The 22,979-nt window shown below is 36.2% G+C and overlaps 1 protein-coding gene across 1 annotated transcript; it reads right to left on the minus strand.

Moving 5' to 3' along the window:
- Positions 1-18,758: 18,758 nt before the first annotated feature.
- On the minus strand, positions 18,759-22,016 carry LOC149418100 (uncharacterized). The gene has a single exon (XM_089639890.1). The coding sequence runs from the start codon at positions 22,014-22,016 to the stop codon at positions 18,759-18,761; it is 3,258 nt and encodes a 1,085-aa protein (XP_089496016.1).
- Positions 22,017-22,979: the final 963 nt, after the last annotated feature.

The following is a 22,979-nucleotide window of genomic DNA, read 5'->3' on the forward strand; positions in this document are numbered from 1 at the left end:
TGACTGTAGAATTTGGCTCCGATAAAAGTCATTGATTAAACATTACCGTGGCTCCATTCCCGAAGATTTTTTTACAATTTTTATCTGTGGAACACACCGCACATATCCATAGAAAGGCGTGGGAAATACTCCTAGATGGTATCGCGGCCATCGAATGGTAAACGAGCCTCGGCGCGAACATAAAAACATGTAACCACCAGAAATGAGTGGAGATAACGAAGTGGGGCCGAACCGGAAAGAAAAATCCCAAAACCTAGTGGAATAATACAAAAATGAACCTTGATCAAAAATTATTTTTGAGTTTATGTAGGGTAGACTGGGTACGGTTGAAACATTTTAGCGCTTATCGTCCATAGCACTGAGATTAGTTAAGCGAGCGATGACGGAATCATATTAAATAGAAGATCGTACATATTTATGTCTACTAATGGGCAATATTGTTTTAGATCACGTAAAATGAAATGAAAAAAATAATAAATTTATTTCAACCGTCCCCATGCAGGGGTCGGTTGAAAAAGTGTTTGGGGTCAATTGAAACAAATCAAATTATTTATTTATTTTACGCCTTTAAGGCTTTTACATACATATATTACAATATTTACGAAATCATACTTGTAAATAGTCCAGGAAATGACTGTTTAAAACACTTGCACAAAAATATTGTTAAATTTGATCCGCACAGTATGTAGGTACAGAATATTTTTTTCTTTTAGCCGACAAAATACTGTTGACGTGTTAGTCAATTTTAATAGCTTTATCAAAATATTCCCCTATTTGATGAAAGAAACTTCAAAAAGGTATGTTTATATATTAAAATATATGTATTATATATATCGTCAACATCGGAGTATTTGTTTCCTATCTGTTGAATCCGTCGCATAGGAGTGTAGTATTGGGACGTTGATGTAGAATATCTACAATAATATGGTAGGTATTGTCTTGTAAGACCTGCTTGGAGTGAGAAAAAAGATTACATATAATAAATCAGGCGCATCAAACATTGAATTAATGATTTTATACAAACAGGTTAATCGGAAATGATTCTAAGATCAGATAATTTTATTAAATTTTATAAACAAAGAACATTATCGTAATTAAGGTATTCTCTAAAATATAAGTTTTATTAATCATCTAATAACATTTTACGACTCGTAATGACACATTTTGATGCATAGATAAACAAAACAACAATAGTTTTGTTTACGAAAATTATATTCAACAATAAAAAAAAAATACTTAAATAGCTCTTCAGCTATAAAATAGGTTATGAAAAAACTAAAAACTATTTTTTCATAAAAATCAATATTTTAATAAAAAATATCTAAGTGGTTACGAAATCAATCGGAATTACAAATGTGGTAAACATAACTAAGATATTGTGTGCATTGTATCCATTTTTCCCTCGGTCTGCTTTCTGAATATGCTGACGTACAAACAAGGCAATTGTTGACTGTCCCCAACCCCCCTTCTAGGTATAAAACTGTTCAGACTTAGAATGATAATAAATTTGAATAAAATATAATAATACTCTCATGTTCTACAAACTTCAATTTAAATGATACAAAACTCTTAATACTTTAATTTTGATCAAAACCACAACAATAGCAAAAGTGTACGAACAAAAATACTTACTTTTTCGCCAAAAAACACAATGGGGCCTCTTATACACAAGCCCAGCGGGCGAAGACCGATACATTACTCAAATTCGTGTTTCGACTTGTCGTCCACTTTGTTCTCATACCTCTCACCTCATCACGCACGGTTCGCGAGATATTCACTTTGTTTCAACCTTACCCCGTTTCAACCGTACCCAGTCTACCCTACTATCACTCCTGTTTCATTATATCTTTTCCACAAAAAAAGTTAATGATTTTAATTTAGAATCTACAGATAAAAGAAAATAAGGAGATGTTCTATGAAACTTCAGTTACTAGCCATAAACTGTCAGTTCAGGACTTCAACCTAGGACCCTCTTCTTGCCGGTATGCCGCGGTGCCGCACAGAAAAGTAAAGCCCAAAAGTATGGTAATATTTTAAAGAGCAGTACATTGTGCGACTTTTCAGCGCTGCGGCCTGGAGCGGCACGTGGTACCGCCGCCATGGTGTCGTGAAATGGTGTTTTTGCGGAGGTGGTCTGTTTATGAGAAAGAGTTTGGTATATTTGGTTTATTTATTTTTTGTTTATTTATTTAATACACGATGTACTCGAAGCAATAACAAAATCTTATTACAAATTCCGAAAACACATACTACGTTTGGTCAACGAAATTTTAAATACTTTGCGACAAGACTCTACAACATTCTTCCAGACAGCATAAAACAATGTGATTCACAAAATAATTTCAAAGATAATGTAAAAAATTGGATTAAAAATAAAAATAGGGCCTTTACCGGTGCATTCACCCAAATTTGCAGTTATTGAAGTCACCACATTACCACCACATAATTGAGCGAATACTTCTTAATACAAGTATAGGTATGTTCAATGGTATTAGGAACTAACACAAATAATTCTGCCTCAACACAGGCTAGCCTAGTGAGGCGGTATTTGAGAAACCACAACTGTGCTTTTATTTTCTATTTACCTTCAAAATATTATGTTTGTATTAATAGTTCTTCATTTTGGTTAAATTTATAACCTTAAATATAAAAGTTACAAATTAATGTACACCATAATATGTATGTATAGTTGTAATGTGTAAACTTTCCTAAATAAAGATATTATTATTATTATTATTATTTTATTTAAAGCAAAATAGTACAAGACTTCACATTTATAACAGTGTGCTAAATAAATATTTTTTTCCTATTTATTCTACTACTCCATAAGGTGAGTTACAGGAGCTCTTGTTTATGGGAGGAGTAATTATATACAAAAATAAAATAATGTTTAAAAGGTGTTATGTGAACAGTATTAAAATACTTATTAAAAAAACTTCAAACGTAATTCAAAATACAATTTAACATAATTCAATCTTTTAATTAGCTACACACATAATTCAATATACATATTAACATAATTCAATCTTGAAATTCGCTACACACATAACTCAATATACACATTAACATAATTCAATCTTTAAATTAGCTACACACATAATTCAATATACATATTTACATAATTCCATCTTTAAATTAGCCACACACATAACTCAATACACCTACAAACACAATTCAATCTTTAAATTAGCCACACACATAACTCAATACACATACTAACACAATTCAATCTTTAAATTAGTTACACACATAATTCAATATACATTCAATCTTCAAATTAACTACAATCCTTCTAGATAAATGTAACTAGGAAAATAAAATAAGAACACGGAAATTGTTTTATTTAAGCGATTTAGAGGAACACTATTAATAAAAAATATATTTTATAGTTTTTTTAATTCATAATAAGTTTATAAAATTAAGGTTTGAATGCTGATAAAAATCCAGAAACTCCGTAAATTTTATTATTTTTTTAGACAATATGTTCTGGATGGATTGATTCATAGGTAAAATTTTTTGAATGAAAATAAGGCGTAGGTACTAAATTAAACGGAAATATCCTCGGAAAAAATCAGACTCTACAAAAAAATTAAAATGTATTTTTTATAATATTTTGTGCACTTTTGGGAAAATGATATTATTATAAATTATAAATAATTTAGAAAAAGAAAATTTGAAACAACAAAATAATTTTTATGTATGTAGTAAAAACACAAAAAACAAATCTCGAGTAATATAAATTTGGTGAATTCAATTTTAATTTAATTTCATAGTGCATACTAAAAGTATTTTTAGAAAGAGATAGAGTATAAGAAAATATGCAAATAATAAAAGTTAGTACACAAAAATAATAATAATCCACATTCACGATTCAGCTCTCTGAAGTATCCTAAAATTAAAAAAAAAAAATAACAGTAAAAAAACGCGTCTTTGTTTTTATGTCAATGATTTTGTCCCACATTTTTAATTGGTTTTTTCATAGTTAATTATTATAGAATATTGAAAAATTGTATATTTTTAACATGCAAATATATTAATTTAATTTACTTCTAACCTAACCTAACCTAACCTAACCTAACCCAACCCAGGGATTTACGGATCAGGGTGTCCAGGAGTGACGTACATATGAATATATCCCTGTAGCATAATGGTATTCTATTTTTCTTATAATTAGTGTAAGTCTCTCAACAAGCACAAGAACCAGTTTCTTCATTGGTGAGATTGCGAACATAAATTTATTTCGTAATGTAATGTGACACCTCGCACCCTCAAAGTCAGTTAAATACAACTGTTGAACAAGAATATATTTTTAAATAATTATTTAGGTCAAAAGGAAGTGAGTTTTTACAATATCCCATCTTTATATTCAATTGTACAAAAGCTGATTTCGTAATTAATTTTAGGTATGTACGATTAATTTTGCTGTATCTTAAGTAGATAACATTTTATATTTTTGAAAAATATACAGTAAAATATCATCATAAATTTGGCAAACATAAAAAAATCAGCTTTTTTATAAGATTTCTGGCATAGAATTTCATTCCGTGACCGTATTTATTTATTTTTCAACACCCTCTAGGGGCTTTTACATAGGGGTAGTTAATTAAATTATGTAATAATTATATTGTTAATAAATCGTTTTTTTACGCGCAACTGAAATACCCCAGCAGCAATCTTTTGTATTTATTAAGTGAAAAAATTGAAAATTGAAAAAAAAAAATTGATCAATACACATTATTACCATCTATTAAAATTCTATTATGGTAGTTACGCCCAGAATTTTAGCACTGAAAAACTCCATAAACCGTATTAGTGGAAACTAAACTTATTAAAACGTCAAGGTACCGGAACGCAAAGCATACAAGTGGTAAAAAAACATTTACCATTTTTTTCTAAAATGCACATCTACAGCATTATTATTGCTATTGTATGGAAATAGAATTTTAACAGAAAGGCATTAAGCTCTTATTTAGAAGGTAAGATATCTAATATCATGCCCATCTTTTAATAAAAAAATACAGAAAATAAAAATTAATCATAACAGAAGTTGAAGGATTTTTAATCGCTACAAACAATCTGTGGAGATAACAGATTTTTATGAAATAATCCTGCGCATTGCATGTTGCCTAATATTTTGCTTTGTGACTGGATAAAGTGCTTTCAGCTTTCTCGTTGATACAAAAATAATATAGCCAAAGTGGACGGTCCATGTCAACTAAACACTAATGACAGATTGTTTCACAAAATTTGAATAATTCATTAAATTACAAAGTTGAATTTCATGTTCTGTGAAGATTCTATTCAAGTTCTTTCATCATTTCCGTTTTGTGGAATAAAATGATAAAACAACAGAACTGAAAATAAACTATGAAATTTTTTTGATTGTTTTATTGATTGATTGTTTTGATTGCTTAAATACTGCGAAACAACCCGTCCTTAGGCTTTCTCCATGGAAATAATGTATTTGTTCCAAATCGACGACACGTCTCATTGGTGAAGCATCCGTTTATTAAGTGTTTGATTAGTTAATTTAATGTTTATCGTAGAATCAGTGTTTTTCAGATAAATTGTCCGAAGAAACGAAGCTAGCAGTCTACATTCATAGAGTGCTGATGCCTCTCCCTCACTCCAGGCAGTGACGCTTGGACTGGGAGAGGGGGGATGAAAGAAGACTGAAAGCCTTAGAAATGAGATATGGAAGCGCATGTTTAGTAAAACTAATGTAAAACAATCTATGATCGTGTGAACTAAGTTGAGATTCTTAAATAATGCTTTCTGCTTGCAAAGCGAATGAAGGAAGAAATAAGTGTAAGGAGAAAATTAGTAAAACAAGAGATCCTGGGTTCGATTTTTAGTTGTGACCGTTAACTTTTTTTATTGTCTGTATAAAATTCTTCTACAATGATAAATTACATCGATGGGTATAATATTAAAACGAAAAAATTGTTCTCAGATATAAGTACTGTTGTAGAAATGATTTCTTGTCGTGGAATCACCCATACGCGACGTTTTGATTAGCAGGACGGTTTTTAATTCCCTTCCAAGAGCCCGGAGCGGATATGTACCTACTGGCGAGAAAATATAGTTTCCCCAAGTTCCGGACCGTTCCGTTCCGTTCGATTCCGTACCTGTCCCAATGAACGATAGAGCGGGCGCATTCGTCTCTTTCAGGGTAACTCTTCTAAAAAAAACGGCTCATTGTGCAGAAATGAATGCCAGTTGAGCCGAATAGAAAACTTCCGTTCCTGGCCGATTGGAGACGCAATTGTTTGTATTTCATCGTGTGTATTTAGTTTAGTTTAGAAGTTTTAATTTATTCGGATCAGCATTGTCTAAACAATATTTTTAATACCTTTTGAGGGTTACATCCATCGATGTAATATTTATTAATTGATTGAAAAATAAGATAATACAAATATATCTAAACGACACGTGAAACAGAAGGAGACACAAATAAAAAAAGGTGACGGTCGTAATTGGGAATCGAATCCAGGATCTTTGTCTTACCGGAACAACATCTCAAACCACTCGGCCATTATGATCTGATTTCTTACGTAATTTTGTCAATCTCATTTTAACTAATTTTTAAAATAACCTCACAATTGCCGAGCGGTTTTCCCTAAAAAAAGTTAAAATCTGAATAATTCACATGAATGAGTCCCTGGGTATCTAGCACGGTCGATAGATAAATTTTTATCGATATTGTCGGTAACTTCTGATCGTTCCTAAGCATGACTGCAGATTGCCAACGAACAAACAACTATTCACGTCGAATAAATTAAGAACACTGTTGTTTGTACGTTACGATCTGCAGTCGAAATCTGGAACGATGACAAGTTATCGATATTTTTTTATCGATCCTCCGTTTTCGATATCCTGGTAGTCTGGTTAGTAGGACTAGCTTAGATGGGCCTAGAAACGTTTAATTCACTAACTGCGTTTGAAAATTAGTGAAAGGTACTTTAATGAAAAAAAAATTACACTAAATATGGTGTTTTTTGCTTGTTTTTTTATATTTTTTTTATAGAAATAAATAAATATCTTCATTGCATTATTGTGAAGATTGGACTGCAATGATAAATAATTAAATATTGACATATTTATTCGAAAATAATTGGTGCCTGATTGCATATAAAATTGACTTTTAAAATATTTTGTAGGTAAGTATAGGTACTTCGGATCGTATTATTATTTTAGTAAATCATAGTAATATAGTTATGTATACGTAGTTTATTTAAAGTTTCAAAAAAGTTCAGTTTCCGTTTACCCTTTACATGCATAAGTAATTGGCAAAGTTCCACTTTGAAGGCGAGTGACCGGAACCGGGTTCCACAACGTTCCGCAACTGAGGTCCGTGGATTCTGCATGGCAAATGGGAAATGAACTACCCCTACCTGGCATTATGTTAAAACCGTTTGACATATATTTATGTAGCGGAGATGTCAGTTGAGGTCAGCTGGGTGGGCGGATGAATCCACCTAACAAGATGGCGGCGAAGGTTGGCCTGATCATAAATTATTATTTTTTCTTATTGTATTATAAAAAATTGAAAATAAATTAGCTATTCGACGAAGTAAATTGCCAATAAAACGTGTTATTTGTTGGAAACTAGTAAAACAATTATGATGTTGCATTTATGCATAATAACAACTTTAAAAAAATATATTTTGAAGGCATCCAACATAAAATGAGGTCTTTATAAAATGCGGTCTACGTAGAAGGCAGTCTGTGGCACGACAATTTCTTACCGGGCTCACTAGTATATATATATATATTTCAATTTGGGAGGGAAATTTGGAAATTGGCTCCCCGGGAACCATTTCTTGGATAACCATCACCTCTGCCATTGGTCATTCCAAGGTTTGCTACGTTTGGTGATTTAACAGGAGTGCCCGAGTTCATCGAGTGAGGTGTGTTCATGTTTGTTTATGTGTGTTCGTTATTTATATGTCCGTCACTCCTGGACATATTGATCCCTAGATTGACCCAACCTTCATACCTTTTCCTTCCCAGAACTTCCTCTCCTTAAAAAGACCCTCCACACAGCATCCAAACATTTTACCTAGGGCCTCATGTATGAGGTTAATATAAAAAAATTATATATATAAACCTTCCGGAAGAAATTATCTAAATGATGGTGAAAATGTTATCAAAATGTGTTGCGTTGCTAAGGAGAACTAAGCGCACAAACAGACAGACGCGGATAGCGACTTTATTTTAGTACTAGCTATAACCTGAGGAACTAGCGTCATTGATCCCTTCGGCACCGGTGCGTAGTCGGAATACACGCCAAACGCGCGCCCAACATTTGTACACGGTTGACATTTGTCACATGAGAACGGGTCGCTTCTACGATTCGTTCTTAAGTTCAACAGCTCGGCTGTGGAACGAACTGCCGGCCTCTGTTTTTCCTCCCTCCTACAAAATGGGACTCTTCAAGACCCATGTTCACTCCTTCCTCTCCACAAAAAGACCCTCCACACAGCATCCCCAAAGATGACATAGGCCCTTAGGGAAATTATTTGATTCAGGGCCTCCTGTGTGGAGTTAATATAAAAAAATATAAAAAAACTGTTGTTGCTGTGGTTTAGCCTGTTTGTGCAGATAGAGAAATAATAACTCTTGTTGCTTCTACATCCAACAGATGGAGCTGTTATTTTTTAAAACGCATGTTTTACCCATCACAAGTGACATCTATTTAATATAGGTATTTGTTTATTTAATATCTATTGTATAAATATACCATACACAAAAATTACCTGTCACGGAATACAAGCATAATCAAACACTAATAATAATTTAAACAAAAATAACGATTAACTGTGGTATTTGATCATTAAATGACGACAGATAGTATAAAATTAATACAAGATTTAGAATGAGATACAAGTTCATAAAAAATATTATTAACAATTAGAGGTGAACTTAAGTTTAATTAATTATGGTTTAAAATACATGATAGTCCAGCCTTTTTGTACCTAGCTTCCGTGCAGTTTAACAGATCCGATACATATGCGTACTTATTACTAAATTCGTGTAATCTAGGTACAAGCGAGTGTTTGAAATGCTCAGTCTTGGAATTTTTACATTTAAACAGGATTTTTGAACCAGTAGCTCTTGAAATTCAATGACGTTAATTAAATCAAAGATTGCGCATTACCGTTTACAATTTAAGGCATAAATAATAAGTCGGATATAATTCTTCCATTTAAGAGTTTTAATAACAAAAAAAAATCATTAAGTAATTATAGTTTATGCTTTCGATGGGAATACTGAGTTAAAAATTAACGTGTCTTAGAAACTTGTGATGATTTTTTTCAATTGAATCTGAATCTATTATTTTAAAATGGGGGTACCAGATCGAAGAGTTATATTCGACTTGACTTCGAAATAAAGATGAATACAAAATTTTCAATGTTGAAATATTCCTGAAGCCTCTGAAGTTTAGAAGAGTGAAGAAAAGCATTTTCAATCCCTTATTATTAATTGCAAAAAGTAATACATTTATATCATTATCAAATATTATATAAACAATTTCGTTTATATACAGTAAAAAAAAATGGGGCCTAAATGAGACCCTTGTGGTACACCACTTGTAGCTGTAAATTGGTTGGAACGAATCGATTTTCACTAGTAGAACTTAAAAATCAGTAAGATAGCTATATAAAACACACGCGTATTTGAATTTAATGTTGTGTCAAAATTTTAAAACAATTTGTGAAGAACTTTCAGTGATTTAAGATTTTTATTTTGGATATATAAAGATAGATAGATAATAGAAAATAGATATTGCAGCTTAACCTCGACGTACATTGTAATTACATTTTTTTATTATATGTCTTGTGCACATATTCAATATCCTAATATATTATTCGTATGTATAAATGTATGATGGTAGTATAATATGTATGATGGTAGATTTATATAAAAAACGAATGGAAAACAACCACACCTAATAAGACCCTTCTATTTACCAGCTTTCCGGCAGATTCAAAGCAGGATTCTCTTTATAAAATGTCATTCCAAGTCCACAAGAGAGACTCCACATAGTTTTACCGGACCGCGTTACTATGCAGACAAGATAACTCCGTGAAACTTTGTGTGAAACAAGTAGTGACTGATATATTATACCTAGCCATTGCTCCCCAGGTAGACGCTAAAATAAATTAAGTAATAATATTAAAGAACAGAGTTATCGCCGTAAGCAAAATTTACATTCTTACCACATTTGAGAGCAAACGCGTTGCTTATTCACGCAACTTAGCATTTTATATTATTATGGTCCTGAATCTAATAATTCACTAGGTATTATTTTTATAACAGGTCTGCTCCTCTAAATAAATATGAATAAAATTGATCATAAGAAAAATATTAAAATTAAAATTAGTTCTTAATCAATGTTCAATAACATACCCAATCTGGTGTAGTAAAGGTTTGATAAATACAAACATGATTTACAACAAACATTTCATGCTTATTTTTACAACAATAAAGTTACTACATATTTTTCTGTGAGTCCTTTGATTGTACTCTTTTTATTATATTTAATTATAATCTACTTGGTACAACAGATTTCTCTATCATAACTGCTTATTTACCTGGTTATATGGTGAATACTTGGCTTTTATGTTATGTAAACAGTTATTATTGTACTCGTGAACAGCTAACCTCTAACAATGTATACATGTAAAAGCCTTCATGGCGTGAATAAATAAATAATAATAAATTCAGAAAATTCTTTCACTGCTAAATAGAGGCTTAAAATATAACACATACATTTACAAATACAATGTGATTACAATGAGATGAATTAATTTTTTTTATAGTGTTATTTTTAGAAAAAGTGTTAATTATCAATTAAATGTTGTTACTACTTAAATATTTATTATTGTTTGTTCCTTATGTGGTTAATTAAATGAAAATCACTAACTGTATTCACATCGCCATTAATTTATTGAAAAATATCACAAAAAATAACCGAATATTTGATATAAAAATCCTAAATTTATTTGGTTAAAAATTCCTATATTTATTCAGGATAATTTTCATAACTTGGGCATCCTTGTTGCTCATTGATTGTGTTGCCTTAATTTATCAAGGCAACACAATCTAAGTTATTCTTACTTTTGTTACAATAAACTGTTTTTTAATCATTGTTATTGTTTACAATAAAAACGAATTAATTACCTTCACCCACCACTAATTCGAAACTTTTTATCAATGATTTTATATTATTGGTCTATTCTTATAAGTCGAAGTTTTTAGAATACCCACACGTAGAAAACTAACTGGTATAAAATATTTAATTTATTAAAAATCTGTTTAAACTATTCGTATTCTTGTTAAAAACTGGCCTGAAAACGAATGAATTTACAGGTTTTCTAACAAACTGTTGGTAAAACATGAATATGTTATTAGGATGTCAGAACACGTGTTCATAAAATAAAAGTGGAAATATTTTAGCATTTTGTCTTTTTTTGTATCTTTTTCAATTAGATTTCATTTAAGGATTGGTGTAAAATCAACTGCTTAGAATTATAGGTTGGTAAATGCAAAATTATGTAATTTTATCAAGCGAAGAAACCAATTACTTTTTACTATAAACTAAACGATCTTTGTTTATCTACCGTGCAGTATATTAATGACCTTGGTGTAACATTATATCATTAATAAATCTTTCAAACAGCTTCATCAATAGAATTACTTCTGACTTCACTAATATTTTTTTTTTTTTTTTTAAAGAAAGACAAACATTCCCAGGTTACGAATAACCCAACAATGTTTGAAAATCTCCTACTACCACCACAGAAAGCCGGAAAAATTTATAATTCCTTAAAAACTCTTTACTGTTCGTTGGTTCGCACTAATCTAGAATATGCTTTCGTTATTTGATCTCCAATATATGATGTTCACATTAATCATATCGAATCCGTACAGCATCGCTTCTTAATTAGAATTGTTTGGAGTTTAGAGCTAAAAAAAATTATTATTCTAACGATGAACTTGAAGTTAAATTAAATTTTTCTTCGTTAGAAAAATGTACGAAGGACCTTGTGCTTATCTGCATTTTCAAAATGATTAACAGTATGATTGACTCACCTACTTTTTCCCTTTCAATATTCCTTCCGGTAAACGCAGAAATATTTCCCCAATCATCACTCCACAAATTATAGATACCATTCACCAATGTCCAGAATGACAAGACAGGATCTTGAATTTTTTGGTGTCTTAATGATTTTTGTCAGTCACTACGCAATTTTTTTATTGATGTGGCAGAAGTAATTAAGTCCATCAGAGCCTTGAATCCGTCTTGACTTTGCATTATATATATTTTATTTATATGTATTTTTTTAATTATCCTGTATTGTAACATTTCTCCTTGTATTAACTTCATGTTATATGTAATGTTTTGTAATTGGATATGGTCCGTTAGTAAATAAATAAAAAAATATTATCTATTAGAAAAAGTGCAGTTGCATGAACACGTGTTCCGGTATATTCTGAATCGACTAATAATTACTTTTTAACAGGGTCTTAATAAATCAGCCATTCTCATTTTTCTCCGTGTAATTTAGTCTAATGAAGAAGTTAGAAAATAAGTAGGCTATAGAAGGAGGTGACGCAACGCGGCATAATACCCCAAAAATAAATTACTACAATACATATTTTTAATCTTTTCTCTTTTTTAATTTGATAATTTTTAATCCTTTTTGAGATTTTTTTTTTTATTTTTATTTTAGTTTATTTAGGAAACATACAGTTATACAAAAAATAATTGAATATAAAATATAGAACATGATTTAAACCACTTAAGTTCCATTTATAACATTTATAAAAGCTATAAATTAATAAAAAGTAATATAGTACATAGTGTGTATGAAAAATGATTAAAAAGAGAATACTAAACAATACAGAAGTAATATTTTTAACTTAGGTACATAATAGTACCTTTAAGTTTTGATAAATGTAATATAATAAAATCTGAGATGGATGTATTGTGAACATCGTAATTTTATATAATATGTAAAGTACCTTTAAATTTTGATAAATATAATAGTATATAAGTTTAGAGAAAAATTATAAAGAAACAGTAAAAGGTGATTAGGAAAGTAGTAATGATAATAAAATAGTAAGAAGTATGGAGAAATTTTAAAAAGAATATGTCAAGAGATTTTTTTTAGATCTGCCTCGGAAGAAATCCGCATGACGGGGGAACCATCATTTTTTCTTAAAAATATGTTGCCGTTTTTTGTCCATAAATATTGGAAGTGGTTTTGAGTCTTTTGATCCCTTGCTTTCTTCAGTAAAAGTTTATTAGAAGGTGTGAGGTGGTCATTGAGGAATATGCGGCTTGCTACTCCTGGAAGGCCGATGTCTGCTGTGGTCAGGGTCCGGTGGCGACGGGCAGCTGTCAATAAAGCATCCTTGCAATCCCGCCGAAGAAGACGTACGATAATATTGGAAGTAGTTGTGGATGTTGGTACAACTTTTGGAGTTGTAGTTGGCCATGGCCGCACTCTTTGGATAAAATCAATGTCATTTTTTTGTATTTGGAATCTAACCTTCTGGGATATATTTTCCACGATATTAAGAAGGTTTTCACTTTTAGAAGTTGGCACTCCGTGAATCTCAATATTACTCAGTCTATCAAATTGTTCTCGTTGATTATTTTTGGTATTTACTTCCTTAATAATCTCCTTTAAATTAATAATTTCACATTCGAGAGGGTCAATTTTAGCGATTTTACTGGTTAAAGTTAGCACTTTGCCGTTTAATGTTTCAACTTCCGTAGATAAGAATTCTACTGATTTTATAATGGGTTCTAATTGTTCCGTAAATTCCTTTAATTTTGTGTCAAGTCTACACATAATGTTTTTTTCTAACTCCTTAAATTTTTCAACGATGGTTTTTGTAAGTTGGTTTACGATTTCATTTAATTGTAAAGGTTCTTCAGCGCCTTTGTTTGCCCTCGTATTCTTCATTTTGGAATGTCGAGTTTATATTAAATTTATTATAATGATATGAAAATATTATTGTTATACCTCCAAGAATTATTGAAAGATGGAGCTAAATAATATTATTATTATTAGCTTTGTGTTTGCGCCAAGAGGTGTCACTGTAGAACTGTTTTTAAAAGAGTTGTTAAATTTTATTAATTTAGAATTTAAATAAATTGTTCGTTTTAATTGTAGTAATTCAGGAACTTTTTGTTATTTAATTGGAGTTTTTATTTTATTTTTTCTTGATTACAGTTCACATTCAGTTCATTTGGTGTTTTGTTTTTTGTTTTTTTTTTTTATGTTATGATCACTTAACCTCACAAAATTTCGCAATGTTACGGCGTGATTTAATAATTGTTAAGGTTTATTATTAATTTATTATGGTTTAGTTTAAGTTTAAATTGTTTTAATTACAGTTAACTTTCGTTGCTGTTGTTATTAATGGATTGACAACTAACATAACCTCGAAAAATATAACAGAGTGTGGCGATTAGCACAAAATTATGTTTATTTTAGTTTTATCACTTTTGTTCACTGTATTGGGATAATGTATATTGTTGAATTTAATATTTTAATTCGAGTTTCACAAATAACACACTTTACATATAGTTTACTAGATTTTTGTAGGAGCGAAATTTGTGCTTGTTTACTGTTTTAGTATTGTAGTATATTTAACTTAATCGTGCCAACATTTCCCGCCCAAAATAACTGATTATTTCAATTCGTTTCAGCAGTTATTAGGGTTAACGTCCGCATGCATCTTCTGAACTGAAATAAACACGGGTTTTATAACTGTTTCACTGGCAGCGTGCCCTTAGTCTAGGCTAACGGGCCTGGTGCCAAAAGGGACATTGATTCATGGGGCTATAGGAGGCTGTATGAGGCTGTAGGAGGCTGTAGGCTGTAGCTCTGTAGCGCCGTAAATCTGTGGCATACCAGCTTTACACACCACTTATTCGGTCCTGTGACACATACAAGGGAAAATATTCCATTGGGTAGTGCAGATTTTTGTCAAATATTACTTTACTGTCTTTACAAATTGGCTTTAATCGATTTTAACACATTTTTAGTGTTGAGCGATTGAACAATATTGAAAAACAAAAATTGACTTTTTTTTACAGGTGGATGAGTTTGTATATTTAGGAAGTACGCTTACGAGAAATGGTTGACATAGATATTGTAAGAAAGTTAAATGCAGGTAACCCCATTAATAGAGGACTGATCGCAGTTGGCGCCAACAAAAATTTGTCCATAGAAGCGATGCTAGCAGTCCACAATGGAGTGCTGGTACCTACCCTGATTTAGGGAAGTAAGGCATGGAAATGGCAGAGAAAGGATGAAAGTAGACTGAGTGCTGTAAAAATGAGATCCTGGAGGTCTGTGTGTAGTAAAACAATGTATGATTGTGTGAGAAATGTGGAGATCCGCAAAGAGTGCAAGGATGACAAGGAAAGCGTAATGAGTAAGATTAAGAAAGAGAAGCTTAAATGGTTTGGGCATGTAGAGCGAATGAGCAAAAAAAAGAGTGCAAGGAGAATATATAGCAAATGCGAATGGTAGTAGAAGTCGGGGACGCCCGAGAAAGACATGGCACGATCAAGTAAACCAGATACTTGAGTCGGCCCATGTCAAGAATCAGAATAATAGAAGAGTATGTATGAGACAGTGTACTAACGTGAATGAGGCAAGAAGTTTGTTGTTTGGCGGTCCGTTCTCTCTGGTGGTTAGTTAGTTTGTTTGACTACTTATTCTGTCTTCGTCGAGCATCCCCGACTCTTTCTACCGTTCAATTTCACTTAATTTATTTTACCTTTTTCCTGGTATTTATTTCACCGTTCATCCGCTCTATATGTCCAAAACACCTAAGCGTCCCTTTCTTCATGCTCATTACCTTTTTGCTTATAAAATTACATATGTAATAATTAACATGCATCGAACGATCAGACGTTATTGAAATTATCAAAATATTATTATTTTAATTATATAATATAAATATAATATAAATAAAACAACTACGAGAAGTTACGCTAACATCACAAGTGGAAAATACACGACACCTAAAATTCCAGTTTTCCCCGTTATAATAAAAACTAAAAACGAAAATGAAGACATAAAAGAAACAATCATGAAGAATGAAAAAATATCTAAACTAGGAATCGGAGTAAGTAGCATCAGAAAGACATCAAAAAATGAATAAATAATCAATTTACAAAGAGCAGATGATATGGCCAACATCAAAAATGAAATCACAAAATTAAAACTTGAAGGAATACAAATTGAAAGCATTGATAAAAAAAGACCGTGCATGATCTTTAAAGGAATCGACGAAAAATACACACATGAAGAATTTATATCGGATCTAATTCTGCAAAATGAAGATATAAAAATAATATATGAAAAGGATCCAAATAAAATAAAATATAAAGGAACCATACCAATTAAAAAAATTTCTACAAAAAAATATCATCCTCGAAACCAGTGGAGATTTGAGAAATCTGCTAATTACGAAAAAAAAAGTTAACCTTGGTTTTTACCAAATCAAAGTTGAAGATTGCAACCCTCTAATGCAGTGTTACCATTGCCAAAAATATGGGCACACAGCAATGCGTTGTCTTCAACTTCCCAACAAACCAAAATGCCTTCATTGTGCGGGTGAGCACAACATTAAAGACTGCAACAGTAAAAACGAAACACCAAAATGCATAAATTGCACAGAACTTAATTTAAAATTCAAAACCACAAATCCAACAGACCACAAATCAAATAGCGAAAAATGTAAACACAGGATGAAAATGCTTGCCTTCGCTCAAAAAAAATTGATTACAATTAAAAATGGCCGATTTTATAATAAAACAAATTGGCGAAAAATACAAAATAACCGAAGAAATATGTCAAAATATTACGGAAGTCAATAAATGGTGTATTACAAACAATAACCCATTCTTAATATTACATATGAACATCCGAAGCATAGCAAAAAACCTAGATGAATTCTTGATAAATATTAATGATCTGCATACATCACCCACCTGCATAGTGTTAACGGAAACGCACTGTAATGACAATCAATACATAAATGCGCTAGCAAACTACAAAGGCATCGCTACAACAAGACCGATTAACAAAAATAGTGGATTAATTATATTTGTTAATGATGAGTGTGAAATTACTGACATTGAAGAAATTTATATACAATATGTAAACTGTCTAAAAATAGATATAAAATTAAAAAATAAATTATACAGAATTTTAACAGTGTACAGAACGCACAAATCAAACAAAATCAACTTTACATACGAACTATGTGAATATCTTAGCAAATTACCGAGAATACTTACTTTTGTTTGTGGTGATTTCAATATAAATATTTCTGCAAACCATCTGTACCCGACTAAATGTCGTGTGCATACAGACTGAAAAAATAGGGGTTAGTTACACGACTCAAACGACTTTGTAAATGCCAATCAATTGACTTTCGTCCTGAAAAGGACGTTTCTGGAATATACCCGACTTTGTGCAAAATGCAAATCAATTGAACCTCGTCCTGAAAAGGACGTTTCTGGTATATATACGACTTTGTGCAAATGCAAATAAATGAAAGATTGCCTTTAAAAAGGCAGTTAAGTATGTCAGCTTCTTAAGCCACGTGGTGCCCGCCGGAATCTTGTCGATGTAGGATTCTTCAGTTGAAGGAGAAAGGCCAATAAAATTCTCAGAACTTGGCAGAAAGGGGCAGCGGCAGGTAGCTCGTAGATGCGGAGGTCCGAGGCGAGGGTGATCCAATGGAGAAAGAGAATTTAAAATTTAAAATTGGTGCTTTTTGTCAAAGTTCCGACTCGACAACGGCACATAAAAAAAAGGTCGGCCACGGTTCGGCGGCCCGTTTATGGCTTCTCATTGGTCGGATTTCTAAAGCCGTTGGAGCGTACCAGCCAGCCTTGGACCCCACACTTTCTAATTTGCTACCCGCTGGCCAATTGTTTATTGTTTATTTTTTACAAGTTACATTTTTTACATTTCCAGGAATTTGACAATCTTAAAGCTAGGTACACAATGCAGAGTTCCGTGAATGTGGACAATTTTAAAATAGTTTATTAATGTCACATCCACGGATTAACATTATACGCAAACAATATTTATTTATTTCTTATCGTAGTAAATAGTAGCGAAAGATGTAAACAAAAACAATATAAAGTCATTCTTAAATTATAATGAACAAGCGTCCGATATACTCCCCCCGGTGCAGCCCTCTGCGCCAAGCTATTTGGGAGGACGTGAAGTGTTTCGACGATCTGGACGCCCGGTACCCCTGGTTCGCAGTTGGACGGGCCGTGTTGTAGATTGTTCTGGAGTGGTGGATTTTGGGGCTGGCAGCAGTACGGCGATCTTAACGGCTGGCCGCACATATATCCCGGAAGCTGTTTGAATGCGGGCGGTCCTCACCTGACCATCAGCGGCGGGTTTTGCATCGATGACTCGGCCGCGCGGCCAACTATTCCGGGGTAGCGCAGGATCCATGATCACCACAAGGTCATCCTTTTTGATGGGCTCGGCTGGGTGGTGCCACTTCTGTCGGGCGCCCATAGTGGGGATGTACTCTCGGAGCCAGCGCCTCCAAAACATATCTGCAAGTTGTTGCCCGATACGCCATTGGCGGCGGAGACATACCTCTTCTTCTTTTTTGTCATACAGGGACAAATGGGGGCGCTTTCCGGCTGACCCCAGAAGGAAGTGGTTTGGTGTCAAGGGCTCTTCATCTCATGGGTCAACAGAGACGTGAGTCAGTGGTCGGTTGTTGACAACAAACTCAGCTTCTGCCAGTGCTGTCCGCAGGGTCTCTTCCCTCGGCGCCCTTTCCTTTAAGGTAGCTTTCAAGGCCCGTTTCACCGACCGTACTAGTCTTTCCCAGGCTCCCCCCATGTGGGGACTGAGTGGCGGTATGAAACGCCACTCAATGCCTTTGGTAGCCATGGCGTCCATAATTCTAGAATCTTGTTTTAGTGAATCCAAGGCTTCCCTGATCTCAGCGTCTGCTCCATGGAAATTCGTTCCGTTGTCCGAGTACAGAACTTCGGGCTGACCTCTTCGGGCGGTCATTCTTTGCAAGGCCATAATGGCAGAGTCGGCAGTCAACGTAACAGCAAGTTCCAGGTGAATAGCGCGGGTGGAAAGGCAGGTAAAAATTGCCCCATAGCGCTTCTCCCGGTGTCTGCCAACTGTGACCTCCATTGGCCCGAAGTAGTCCAGCCCACAGTGAGTAAAGGGACGCACATGATGTAACAGGCGGTAAGATGGTAGCGCCCCCATTAATGGTGGAGAGGGCTTGCTTCTTCGTATGCGGCAAGTGGGGCAGTCGTGTGTTATTTTCCGGCTGATAGTGCGGAGCCGTAGAATGAAAAAACTGCAGCGCATCTCCGCCACTGTCTTCTCGGTGCTAGGGTGGTCTCCCTTCTCATGGTAGTGGCGTACCAGCAGCCGAGCGTACGGGTCGTTGCCATCCAATATGATGGGGGTCTTGGCCACGCTCGTGGTCTTTGTCAGGGCTCGTAATCGGGAACTCATCCGCAAGACATCATCTGGGCCGAGGAAGGGGGTCAAGGAATTAAAACGACTGCCAGCAGGTAGCGCCTTTCCATGTCGTATGGTATGCAGATCAGCTGCGAAGGCGTCTTCCTGGGATTTCCTGACCCATCTGATCTCTGCTTCTTTCAGTTCCTCTGCTCGTAATGTGCCCTCGGCGGGTTTGTGAGACCCCAATCGGCACCGCCTGACAAAACGGAGTATCCATGCTGTAGATCGAATTAGCCGGTTCCAAGATGAGAACCGTTCGATTAAGGGGAACGCCTCTCCTGTAGTGGTTATTAGGCCTACATAATGGGGCCTGACCTCCAATACGTCGTTGTCGGGTTTTTTGGTGGGAGATCGCTCCTTTGGCCACTCGCTTTCAGGTGCAGTAAGAAATGCAGGGCCGCAAAACCATCTTCCTTTTGGTGATAGATCAGGCACTTCAGAGTCACGTGTTCCGATGTCGGCGGGGTTCAACTTCGTCGGCACCCACCTCCAGTTAGGTATGCTGGTCATCTCATCTATTTCACCCAATCTGTTTGCCACGAATGCAGAGTAGGCGCGTGGATCAGTACGTAACCAGCACAGAACGGTTGAAGAGTCTGTCCAGAAGATAGTCCGGTTTATTAAAGCCTGGCTTTCTTTTAAGATGGTCTTGGCTAATCTAGCCGCCATGAGTGCGGCTTGCAACTCAAGACGGGGAATGGAGAGGGGCTTGAGTGGAGCCACTTTACACTTGCTGGCTAGGAATGTCGCGTGTAAAACTCCCTGCACGTCTTCTGTGTAGTATGCGACGGTGCAGCAAGCTTGTTCGGACGCATCGCAGAATAGGTGTAACGTGACGCTGCTCTGCTTGTGCCGGAAGGAGCGCCTCGGTACTGAAACGCTGCTCTCGTGAAGCAAGCTTAGCCAATCTCTCCATCTCTCGGCGTGCTCAAGGGTGATCAAGTCGTCCCATCCAACACTCGACCGCCACACAGCTTGTAGCAAGATCTTTGACCGTATTGTGAGGCACGCGACGAATCCTACCGGGTCGAAGATCTTCATTACGATGGATAGAAGCTGCCTCTTGGTGGGCCGTACAGCTTCTTCGGGGCTGACTGCATTTTGAAAAGAGTAAAGGAAGCAGTCAGTGGATGGGTCCCACACTAGCCCTAGTACTCGCTCCATCTCTTTGTCCCCGCTGCTGATATGAACTGTGGAGCTCGCCCGGTCTCCGGAAGGAATGTCAACTATGGCTTCCGGACTGTTAGAGGCCCAGTTCGTCAAGTGGAACCCTCCCTTTGCAAGAAGGGCACTCACGCTTTGTACTAGTGCGGCAGCCTCGCTAGCAGTATCTACCGCATCCAAATAGTCGTCCATATAAAATTTGGAACGAACGGCTGCCGCGGCGGCCGGGTACTCGTGTTCGTATTCCCCGGCAACCCTGTCTCGTACGTACTGGGCGCTACTCGGCGAGCATGTGGCCCCGAACATCATTGATGTCAACTGGTATGTGTCAGGTTCGCGACATGTTGGTGACTTCCACAGGTACAGTTGTGACTGCAGATCATCCCTCCTTATCTTGATGCGCAGGAACATCTCCTGAATATCGGCTGCTATGGCAATAGTCCCTTCTCTAAAGCGAAGGATGTTCCCAAGAAGAGAAGACAGCAGGTCAGGACCGGTGAGCAGCTGGTCATTTAGCGAAGTCCCTCGGCATCGACTGGCAGCATCAAAGACTATTCTAATCTTTCCGGGTTTGTTTGGATTGAGCACCGCAAAATGTGGGAGATACCACTTCCGAGGGGCAGGTGTTGATATCTCGCGATCAGACAGTTTCCTGGCGTAACCTTTAGCTACCAGCTGACCCATTTTGTCAGTATAGGCCGCTTCTAGGCTTGCATCTGCTGCCAGCTTTCTCTCGAGGGACTGTAAACGTTTCAGGGCACAGTGGTAATTGTCGGGCAACGTGACTTCCGGGTTTCGCCATAATAGCCCGGTTTCCCACCTGCCGTTTGGTAGAGGACGGGTGGTCTTTTCCATCAGGGCTGTGGCTTTGAGTTCACTCGCATTGACTCTGGCCGCAGATGTTACGCCGAGAGAGTCGACGGCAAAGTTGGATTTCACCAACTCTCTCAGGCGGATGTCTGCGGCTGTCTCCATCTGCAGGGCCAGGGTGGTAGCTGGGCCGTTGCTGCCAGGATCGGTACCACCGTGGGCAATCCACCCTAGTGCGGTCCGCGACACTATTCGCGTGGTGCCGAAATCTTCCCGCACGTCTCTTGATACTATCAAATGAGCATTGTCTTGCCCGATCAGTATCCGAGGGGTGACGCGTCTTCCTGGGACACGCTGCTCCGGTAGACTGAGGTCAGTCACTGTGTGAGCCGTAATATGATACTCATCACTGCTACCTGCACCTCTTATGGTTATTTTCACCCGGCGGGAGTGCAAGTCAGATGTGCACATTCCCTTTGCTCCATGAATTTTTAGCCCCTGGACTGGGCCACTCGCGCCAATTTGTGCCGCAGTGTCAGCATCAATGAGGGTTACCGTGGAGCCTTCGTCAAGAAGCGCGAACACTGAAGCTTCATTTTCATACGAAGTGCTCAGTACTACTGGCACGATCTTCAGTAGTACACGGCAATCCGTACCCTGGCGTCATAGATTGACGGCACCACTCACGACGGTATTCACTGGCGCGGAAGCGGGCGCGGGGTTGTGTAGCAGCCTGTGGTGGGGGGCGCGGCAGCCTCCTACTCCACACCACACTTTAGAGGTGCACTCGCGGGTATAGTGTTTTTCTAGGCACTTGCGACACAAAGAACTCGCGCGCACTGTTTCCCAGCGGAGATCAACTGATTTCGCAAAGAATGCCGGGCACTCACGAGTTTTATGGTTCCCGCCACACTGCGCACAATTAATGTTTTCACTATTGTTTTTGTTTTTATTGTTCACTCTTGAGTTAGCGGGCACATTTGCATGAACTTGTTCGCGGCGCGGGGCACGTGCAGACCGTGCGGGGTCAACCATTCCGCTTAAGGGGATAGCGTTTGCAAAACTTTTCAAAAATGCCGCGAACTGAGTTATGGTGGCGGGAACTGTTTGTCCGCGCACTTCCGCCAACCAGGCTAGTCGCAACGTGCACGGCATTTTAGATGTGACGTCAGACAGCAAGGCAGGATTAGTGAGGTACCCGTCGGTCCGCAAGATTCGCAACGACGCCACGAGGTTCTGGATTGTTCCAGAAAAATCTGCCAGGTCTTCAAGTGATGCTTCGGCGGTGAGATGCGGCAGTTTTTTCACCTTCTCCAGCATCAAGGCAGCAATTGAACCCGAGCCGCCGTATCGCTGCTCAAGGACGGCAATTATCTCGGGGACTTGCGTTGGATCCATCAGCAGGGGGCCGACGGCCTCTCGGGCTTTGCCCTT

Source organism: Hesperophylax consimilis, chromosome 14 (assembly GCF_061612785.1).
Source record: "Hesperophylax consimilis isolate HC1 chromosome 14, BYU_Hcon_1.0, whole genome shotgun sequence".
Classification (NCBI taxonomy): Eukaryota; Metazoa; Arthropoda; class Insecta; order Trichoptera; family Limnephilidae; genus Hesperophylax; species Hesperophylax consimilis.

Excerpts from the sequence above, each read along its gene's own strand:
- LOC149418100 (XM_089639890.1), bottom strand. The coding sequence starts at position 22,016 with ATGTGCACATCTGACTTGCACTCCCGCCGGGTGAAAATAACCATAAGA.